Source organism: Setaria italica, chromosome VII, assembly GCF_000263155.2.
Source record: "Setaria italica strain Yugu1 chromosome VII, Setaria_italica_v2.0, whole genome shotgun sequence".
In the NCBI taxonomy this organism is placed as follows: domain Eukaryota; kingdom Viridiplantae; phylum Streptophyta; class Magnoliopsida; order Poales; family Poaceae; genus Setaria; species Setaria italica.
The window spans coordinates 7,152,112-7,162,385 of NC_028456.1; the positions used below are offsets into that span (position 1 = coordinate 7,152,112).

Genomic DNA, 10,274 nt, shown 5'->3' on the forward strand with positions numbered 1-10,274 from the left:
GACAAGGAAACTACTCTTCCTAGTTGGAATAGAATTCTCTAGTCGAATGCGACTAGTACTCTTGTAAAACAACCACCTAGTAACCCTGCTCTACCAATAGATAAGGGTGGGCAGGGACCCCTTCCACACAAGTTCAATCCAATATGAGAAGGCTACACACAAGACGTAGGGCATTATGTGATCTAGCGGTCTGAACCTGTCTAAATCGCGTGCCTACGTACACCATCGAGTTCTTGATTTTGGCGACACCCACAAATCAAAAATCTACCTCGGGTACTCCCTTAGTAGGTTGTCGGGTTAAAACACCGACACTCCCTTCCCGCGAGAAGGTCCGGTGTGGGCGGGGGGGCAATGGCGGCACAGCGTGGTGTGGGTGGGTGGAGCTCCCCAACGCGGTGCAGTGGCTAGGCCTCCAGCGGGGGCGCGGCTCCTGGCTGGCCAGCTAGTGGTGGTGCGAGCGGCGCGCGGCTAGGCCTCTGGCAGAGGCACGGGTCCCCGTGGCCGGCGCGGCCCGACATGGCAAGCAAGCGTGACCCGGCATGGCGCTGGCGGGCGAGGGCCTGGTGTGGTGCAGCGGGAGCAGGCAGGACGGTGGGGGTGGCCTATTTTTTTTTGGAACCTTTTTAGTCCTAGTTGTTAGTGCCAACCGGGACTAAAGGAGGTCTTTAAAGAGAGGGGCCTTTTATTTTGAAAGATTAGTCCCGGTTGAATCTTCGAGACCTAAGCGTCTCTCCAACCGGGACTAATGCTCACTTATCCACCAGTGAACGGATAGATAGATAAGTGTCTTGCATTTTCATTTATCCACATGTTTATTTTCTTGATGTTGAATCTATGCAAATCATTCTCTTCGGCATCACGTATTCATTTCATGTGAAGTGAGCTCCTTTGGACTTGGACATCTTTATTAGCTAACCTGTTTCATGGAGTAGTGATCTTTGGCAGAGAAGATGTTTCTTCAAGAGTCCTCTCTTTGGATGGATGGATGTTGGGACTTGGGGGATGCAGCAGCATTAGGGGAAGATGATTGGGGTAAGAGGAAGAGAGCTCGTTGCGCTAAGGACTAATCCGCCGAGGGCTCAGTCGGATTTTCAAGCCAAAAAACACTCAGTTGGCCTATAATAATCTGTATTTTTTAAGGTTTACAAACTTCCATCAAAGCTCACAGGACAATCACTGGACCAATAATGTCTTAGGCCTAAGTAAACCTAGAGCGCATCCAACGAAAGATAAGGCCAGTGAGCTGAACTTGCTGGCCATGCCGGCGATGTTGGTAACTGTGATCCTCTCCGTCTCCGAGATAGGAGCATCGTCGTCGTCATCCTTGGTGAACCATAGACACTGGAGCGCGGTGGCCGCCATCAGCTGCTTCTTTGGGTCGCACGTTAAGAGCCCTTTGAGGACCCGGAATCTGTCCCTTGATAGCATCTTCTCTGGGAACAGCTCACACAGCCGGTTGCGGTGCCGCGCTCGCAGCTGCCACGCTCGCCACACCTGCACCTCCTCCTCGTAGGCCTGGGGTTTCATGGCCTGCCACGCCCTCCTGCACGGCACGCTGAGCACGTCGAAGTTCTTGAAGAGCTGGTGGGCCTCGTCCTTCCCCGCAAATGGTGGCTTGCTGGTGAGGAGCTCCGCCATGACGCAGCCGAGCGACGACGCGTCCACGAGCGCGCCATGGTCAGTGTTCTTCGCTAGCACCTCCGGCGCCATGTATGGCATCGTCCCGGTGAAGCAACAAGGTGTGTCCTTCTCGATCATTGACTTGGTCACCACCGACGAGGATGTTTTCAGGCTTGATGTCCTGGTGCACGATGTTATGTCCGTGCATCACCTCAGCGCTGGCCAGCAGCTGCCGCATGTGGCGGTGCACCTCGGACTCCAAGAACGGCTGGTCGCCGCCATGGTCTCCCATCACGGCCCTAAGGGTCGGCCCGGCGTAGTTTGTGATGATGGAGTAGTCCATGGTGCCGGGACTGCATGCGACGGTGCGGAATGTGGAGAGCGACGGGTGGCCGCTGCCGGCAGCCGTGAAGCAGGCCTCGCGCAGAGCATCGCTGGCCTGGCTCCGACCACTCCTGCGGTGGAGGGACTTCACGGCGAGGACCTGTGGCCTGTGGAGCGGTGGCGTGCCCTGACAACAACACCGTGCTCGCCTTGGATGAGCCTGCACCCTTCCTGCTTGTACCCGCCGGTGCTGGTCATGCAGTGCTTCCTCCTGCAGGCTATCAGCCTCCCTTCGGCGGCAGTGGCAGCGATGTTGTCGATCATCACGGAGATGACAATAGCTCGCTTGGCGCTGATCGTTGTCCTGGTGCGGCGGTGCTCCTAGATCATGTCGCAAATGGCCGTGACCCTTGTGGCGACCGTGGTCATTGGCGCTGGGTCGGCACGCTCTCCGTCATCCATGGAGCTTGGGCTCTAGTTATATGGTGGTGGCAGACGTGCGGATTAAGGACGGAATTGTTCGCGTTTGCAATGGTGCCCTTGGGAACTAGAGAAAATAAGTACACCAGAAATAATTTGTGCTAGCACAAGTCAATTAGCGTGCTGGCGGGCGTGATTGGCACCCGCTAGCACAAAGCTTCATTGGACCGGCGGGGGAGCACCCGCCAGCACAGATCACCCCATCTATGCTGGCGGGTGCTCCCCCGCCGGTCCAATGAAGCTTTGTGCTAGCGGGTGCCGACCTACACCCACCGCCAGCACAGATGGAGTGATGTGTGCTAGCGGTTGGCTTATGTCGCCCTCCAGCACAGAGCCCGCCATAAATGCTCCAGTTCATCTTTTTCCCTAGGCAACCTTCCATTTGGAGCTTGCCCGAGAGGAGGTCGGGAAAAGCTCCAAACACACAAAATCTAAGGGGAACGTTTTGCTCTAAATTTCCTTGGAGGAGGTGGCTATATAAGGTGAGTTTGTGCCATTTCAACCTTCCTTTTGAACTTCTATCTATCATATCTAGCTTCATTACCTTGTCATCTAGATCTAGATCTAGAACTAGGATAGAGAGGAGGGAAGAGAGAAAAAAACTAGAAATAGATTATTTTTTGAATAAAATTCTATGGCCATATTATAACCATTACAATGCTATATTTGTCATTTTAATGTAATATACAATTGAGTTTGATTATATTTTTTCTTCTTATTAATTATTACATCCATAGTTTTAATTAATGAAGTTGATTATCTTAATATATAATTGATTTTTCCATTCTTCTTGTTAATTATTACATCCATGGTTCAATTGATTCTCATTGAGGATAATATAGAATGGTTTTTATTATATTTTCCCTACTTATTAACTATTACATCCATAGTTCCAATTAATGAAGTTGATTGAATTAATATATAATTGAGTTTGATTTTTTTCATTCTTCTTATGAATTATTACATTCTAGGTTTAACTACATGAGAAAAGGTCCAAAAACACCAAATCCAAGGGGGAAGGTTTTTCTCTTGATTTCTCTTGAGGAGGTGGCTACATAAGGTGAGTTTGTGCCATTCCAACCTACTTTTTCAACTTCTATCCATTATTTCTAGCTTCATTAGCTTTGGGGTAATATAGAATTGTTTAATAGAGTTTCATTTAGGGTAATATAGAATTGTTTTTTATTAAATTTCTTGCTACTTATTAGTTAATACATCCATAATTCAATTTAGTTTATGGAATAGCTCATGAAATTAGTTAATATAACATAGAAATCTTGTCATAGGTTGTTAAAGATGGATCAAAGAGCATAGATGTATGGCATACGGTGACATTCACCTACTTTCGTGTTAGAGGTAGTGAAGTTTGTGGAGGCTGCGAAGAAGCATGCTCGTATTTGCAAGACAAAGCAAATACATTGTCCATGTTTTGACTATAGCAACAAGATTGTATGGGAGGATACTAATGTCATCAAGAGGCATTTCATAAAGTGAGGTTTTGTGGATGGCTACACAATTTGGTCCCACCATGGAGAGGCAGGAGGTACTTTCAATAACACAGGCATCAATACTGGCTGTGATAAAGTGGGTGGTGATGATGCAAACAACAATGATCATGTGATGATGGATGATGATTACGACCGTGGAGATCAAAATGGTGATCAAACAAATATGCGTGTGGAACCACTGGTGGATAAGGAACATGATGTTGATATGGAGGACATGTTGCGCCACATTGAACCGGAAGTGTTGCTAGGGAGTGCTAAAGGGTTAGAGAATTTCGAGACGCTCAAGAAGGCAACAAAAGGCCATATGTATGTGGGATGTGGGAAGGAGTGGACAGTGTTGTGTTTCATCCTTCATCTTCTGATCCTGAAGGATAAATTCAATTGGTTAGATAATAGTTTCAATGATCTCCTTACTCTGCTAGGCAATTTACTCTCGAAGCCGAACTTTGTGCCAAAAAACACATACGAAGCAAAGAAGATTATCAATCCATTGAAGATGCGTGTGGAGAGAATACACGCGTGTAGGAACCACTGCATATTGTACCGTGGTGAGTACGCGTCATTGGAAAAGTGTCCAAATTGCGATGTTAGCAGTTAGAAAAGTAATGCAGATTTCTTTGAGGATCGTGCCGGTTCCTCCATCGGGAATAAGAGGAAGAAGGTTGAAAAGAAAAGTGCTGGTGCTCAAGTCAAGGACAAGTCCTGTATAGGTACTGATATGATGACTTAGCGCAGAGTCCCTACCTCGGTGATGTGGTACTTGCCGGTGGTGGACCATCTGAAGCGTTTGTTCTCAAACCTAATAACCACTGAAATGATAACTTGGCATGTTGATCACCCAATAAAGGATGACGGAAAGCTTTGACATCCTTCCGATGCTCACCAGTGGAGGACCTTCGATGCCAATCATCTAGAGTTTTCAGATGAAAAAGGAATGTATGGTTCGCATTGAGTACAGACAGCATGAATTCGTTTGGTGAAAGAAGCAGCACGCACAGCACTTGGCCAGTGCTGATGACCATATACAACCTTCCCCCATGGCTATGTCATAAGAGGAAGTTCCTTTTGCTAACCATTCTCATACAAGGCCCGAAGCAGTCTGGCATCGACATAGATGTTTTCCTTGAGCAATTGATGGAAGATATGCAGAAGCTTTGGGAAGATGGGGTTCGGATGTGGGATGAGTACAGACACGAGCACTTCACACTAAGGGCCATTATCTTTGTTACCATCAATGATGATCCCACCCTGTTTGTCCTAACAGGTCAGGTAAAAGGTAAGACAGCATGTGTAGTTTGCCTGGATGAAACATCATCTGTGTACCTTAAGGGATCTATGAAGACAGTATTCATGCGGCATAGGCGCTTCTTATTGAAGATGCACAAATACTATAAGGTGAAGGACTTCTTTGATGGCACCAATGAGAATGACTTTGCTCCAAAACCGGCTACTGGTAAAATAGTATTTAAAATATGCGAGAAGGTCAAATTCAAACTCGGTAAGAAGTCATTAGGTGGTGCTGATAAGTCAAGAAGGGGAAGGAAGTAGGCTGAAACTACAGACGTCACAGACGTACCATTTAAGAAGATGTCTATCTTCTTTAAGTATTTTCCATACCGGCGAGAGCTGGCGGTACGCCATGCCATTGATGGGATGTATCTTCAGAAGAATGTGTTCGATAGCACCATCGGATTCTTGGGCTTATCAGGCAAGTAAAAGAACGGACTAAAATCACAAAAGGATCTTGTTGACCTTCAAATCAGGTCAGAGCTCCACCTGCAAGAACTACGTAATGGTAAGCATTACCTTCCCTCGGCTAGCTACAACTTAACACCAGTAGTGAGATTGGCCATGTGCAAGTGCTTGCATGGGTTGAAGTTGCCAACTGGATTATCATCGAACATCCGATCACTAGTCTCATTGAAGGATATGACGCTTGCTGACTATAACTCTCATGATTGGCATGTGATGATCACAATTTTTCTCGCTATTGCGATCCGGGCTATCAAACCAGTATTCGTGAAGATGGTTATCACACAGATGTGTTACTTATTCAACGTGATTTCGCTGAAAGTGATTGATTGTGTCGAGTTGGCTAGGCTTCAACTGTTTGTGTCAGAAACTCAGGCCCAGCTTGAGATGTGCTTCCCTCTGTCCTTTTTTTGATATCATGGAACATCTCATGGTCTGCATGGTCCAGCAAATAACTGAACTAGGGCCTATGTACTTCCATCAAATGTGGACATACGAACGGTTCATGTCGACTCTCAATGGATACATGAGAAACAAGGCCTTTCCAGAGGGCAGTATGATCGAGAGCTAGCATACAAAAGAGAGTGTTGATTGCTGCATATATTACATAAAAGATAAGAGAGCTATTGGTTTACTGGAATCTCGGCACGAGGGCAGATTGTCTGGGAGAGGTACCATTGGAATGAAAAGATTCATAGGCAAGGACAACTAGCAATTGGAGAAAGCGCATTCAAGCATTCTACAACAGCTTGCAATAGTGGAGTCCTTCATCGAGCAACACCTAAATGAGGTCCGTGGACAAAGTAATGGTCGCTCAGAGGAATGGATCATCAAAGAGCAAAAGCGTTAGTTCCCATCATGGTTGAAGGACCATGAGCATCTATTTCAAGGAAATTCCACAGAAGATGTAACATTGACCAGGTTGGCATATGGCCATCAAGCAATGTCACCTCATGACAAGCATATGAAATTAATGGATACACATTTTATACCATCGCAAAGGGCAACAAAAGCGTGGCTTACCAAAACAGTGGTGTTCTCATAGAGGCGATTGATACATCCGGAAAGAACATAACTTACTACAGTTTCATAGAGGAAATATGGGAACTTGACTATGGAGAGAATATCTGAATCCCCATCTTTCGGTGCCAATGGGTTAAACACCTAAATGGCGTTACAGATGACAATTATGGGTTGACACTTGTAGACCTAGCCAATGTAGGTTACAAAGATGACCCATGGGTACTCGCTGAGCGTGTTGCATAGGTATTCTACATAATTGACCCTATGAATGCAAAGAAGCACATTGCCGTCTCCGGAAAACAAAAGATCCTTGGAGTTGAAGGTGTAGTGGACATTGAGGATTACACTAAGTATGAGGAATTGGACCTTTTCAAAGACCATGAACGAAGAATCAAGCGTGTTGAAGGAAGCATTGATAAATCCATGAAGCCATGGTTATGTACTGATCGTGAAGGAAGAATTGTTAAAGGATAAATTACATTTATTTTCTCTTATATTGTTTGACTAATTAATATTCTTGTAAGACTTTATTAATGTGTACTAGACTTTATTATCTTGTAACTTAATGCTAGCATAAGAAAAGGGTAGGGGTACATCCAAGCCACAATACAATATAACCAAGTTTGATAATAGTGCAAGTTATTACATCAATAATTAAAGGTCCTAGAGAGAACAAGTTCAAATGCATAAGAAAAGGGTAGTAGTACAACCATGCATGTTACATAATTCATCATACTCCGACTCGCCTCCTTAGATATGGAATATAGTTAATGTCTCAAATCGTCCAGCCTAGAACTTCATCAAAATAAGTGAGAGCACGGATGAGTGCACTCTCCTTCGCTTCACATGGACGACCACATACATTACTATAAATAGAGAACATTGGAGACGTTAACTAATGTGGCCTATAGAAAGTGAGTTTCGTCTGGAACCTCAACTCTAGGGTGAACACCGGGTGTCCACCCATGTCAGTCAAATGAAGCGTATCCAGAACTTCATCTAGAATCACACGACAGCTCGCTTTGGCAATGGTACTACCATGAATTATGTTCTATAAAAGATGATAAGAACATGATGAAAGTTAAAAGATGTAACACTACTAAAGTTAAAAGGATGATAAAAGAATGTTCCATACCATGTCATGAAGTCGAGAAAGCCTCTCAGTAGTCATAATCACATTGTTGGCTCCCTCCTCAAGGCATCTCATTCGAAACCATGAAAAGTCAGGCACAAAGTACCCATGCTAGTTAAGCTGCTCTAGGCAGGCCTACACGACGGTTCTGTCAACAGTCACCATAAATGCCGCTATGGCCTGTCTTGGTGACAACAAGGTGAGATCTGCATGTCGATCAGGTACTTGAAAAGAGAGATGTTTTCTTTGCATATTTGGTCCTATGTCCTCTGTTTGTACCACAGGAAAAGTACCACCTAAATCTTGGACAACATCTCTAATCCATCTAATATTATTGATAAGCTGCATTGAAGTAAATTAAGAATTTATTCATGTGTAGTAACAAAATCAATTAATTGAAGGAAAGAGTATTACTATGTTGGGAATTGTTCCTTTGGTTTGATTGCCGAATGGAATGTCAATGGGCCCATGGAATTGCAGTCCTAGAACACTAGGTGGAGTGTCATCGTGCCTGAAATGTCCATAACCACCTCCACGGCCGCCACAACCATGACGGCCACCTCCACAGCCGCCACCACTTGCCATACTTAGCCCAAACTATCCACATAAAATTTACAAAATGCTCGGAATAAAAGATTATCCAAAATAATGGAAGAAATTTACAATTGTTGGTTTAGATCTCATGAACATTGTTATAACTAATTGTAACATATTTGTTATCATTTTGCAATTGCATGGAGTAAAATCATATAAATGTGGAGTAATTTCATATAGGATACAAAATAATAAATGTGGAGTAATTGCATGGAGTAAAAATCATATAAAATCATATAAATGTGCATAATTTCATATAAGATACAAATAATCAAATAAACAACTTTATTGTGGATAACCATATATATATGTGGATATAATTTTAGTGAAATAATCATTTGTGATCTATTGAACAAAATGGAGTAAATAACCATTTCTAATGTTATTGAACAAAATGGAAACAAATTGAAAGTACTTTCAACCGGTGGGGAGGAGAGAACGGCGGCGGAGTCTCTGCGGCGGACGGGGAGCGGTGGCCCGGCACGTGGTGACGATTGCAGTAGAATGTGGGGGTGGCAGACAGGGAGTAGTGGCGCTCAGGGAAGAGGCAGCGGTGGCGCTCAGGGATGTTGACGGTGGAATCCGGTAGCCTGCCAGCGTCAATTGCAAGAAGAACGTACTGCCGGAAGTTAGAAAAATATGATTCCGGAGCGATATTTATACGTGGAGGACTCAGTGCTGGCAGGCGGTAGCACGGCCCGCTAGCACTGATCATCAATGCTGGTAGGCGTAGCATAGTGCCGCGCCTCCTCATCAGCGTGTTGCGTCCCGTGCATCATGGGCTATTTTGAAGTTTCAGCCTATTGAGGTAGGCACGCGGTGTGCGGTACCTGCGTTGCATTTTAGTGCCACCTCGCTTTCTTAGGGGGAGAAACATTTGCTTAAATACTTGGTCGCTGGTGCCTCCCTCGAACTCACTTACATTATCCTCCGTCTCCCCTTGTGGCTTGGGCCGCACCGTCTCGTGCAACTGCGACTGGTCTACGAGCCACGCTGCTCTTAGTTCTACGTGTGCTCGCAGGTAGGCCCTTTATCAGACGCATTGCACTAGTTCGTGTGCGAGGCCAAATTTTTTCCCCTGGTGACTTTAGTAGGCCCCACTTGATGGAGGAAAAAACGTGTGCGACCCCAAAGATTTGCATCATGTGACTCTAGTGGGTCCCACCTATCAGTGACCTAGTGGATTATGTTTTCTGTTGGTGACTTCGGACGGTAGCGTGGGCACAGATCATCAGCACTGGCGAGCCGCGTTACCAGCTCCTAGCACAATGCCTCAGTGCTGCCGGGCCGCGCTCGCTAGTGCAGTGATTTCAAAAAATTCAAAATTATTTAAATACTTGGCAAATGATTTTAAAATTGTTTCAAACTTTTTACACATGAACATAAATATTATTTAGTAAATTTAAAAATATTATTTCATAGATAACACAAATTGTAATGAGTAGTTAGTTCTATGATGGAATATGAGTGATTGATGTCTTATAGATAGATAAACGTTTTGTCACGTACGACGTGCTCGACTTCCACTCATACGACGTATATAAAAAAGAAAATAAACAATGAGTGACCCATGGGCCCACCACCTTTGGTTATGCGCGACCCTTAAGACCCTTCCCAGGCTCCTTTTCGCCATGTATAATCTAAACCAACAACCACAGATAAGCACAAAAATGAAAAGCTTCGATAAAAATGGATACACCCAGTACGACTCTACTAGTTAAGACAGAAGATCAGTCATGGCTGGAACGAAATGATAACATATGCTGCGCACCTGCAAAAAGAAAGAGATGGCTTAAAGCTTGGAATATGGTGGTACTGGTTGCGTCAGACATGGTTAGAAG

General features: G+C 44.9%; 1 protein-coding gene across 1 annotated transcript; it reads right to left on the reverse strand.

The window, feature by feature from the left end:
* Nucleotides 1-1,173: 1,173 nt before the first annotated feature.
* Nucleotides 1,174-1,710, reverse strand: LOC101758868 (putative cyclin-dependent kinase F-2). The gene has a single exon (XM_004977721.1). It carries the CDS (start codon nucleotides 1,708-1,710, stop codon nucleotides 1,174-1,176), a length of 537 nt encoding a protein of 178 aa, XP_004977778.1.
* Nucleotides 1,711-10,274: the final 8,564 nt, after the last annotated feature.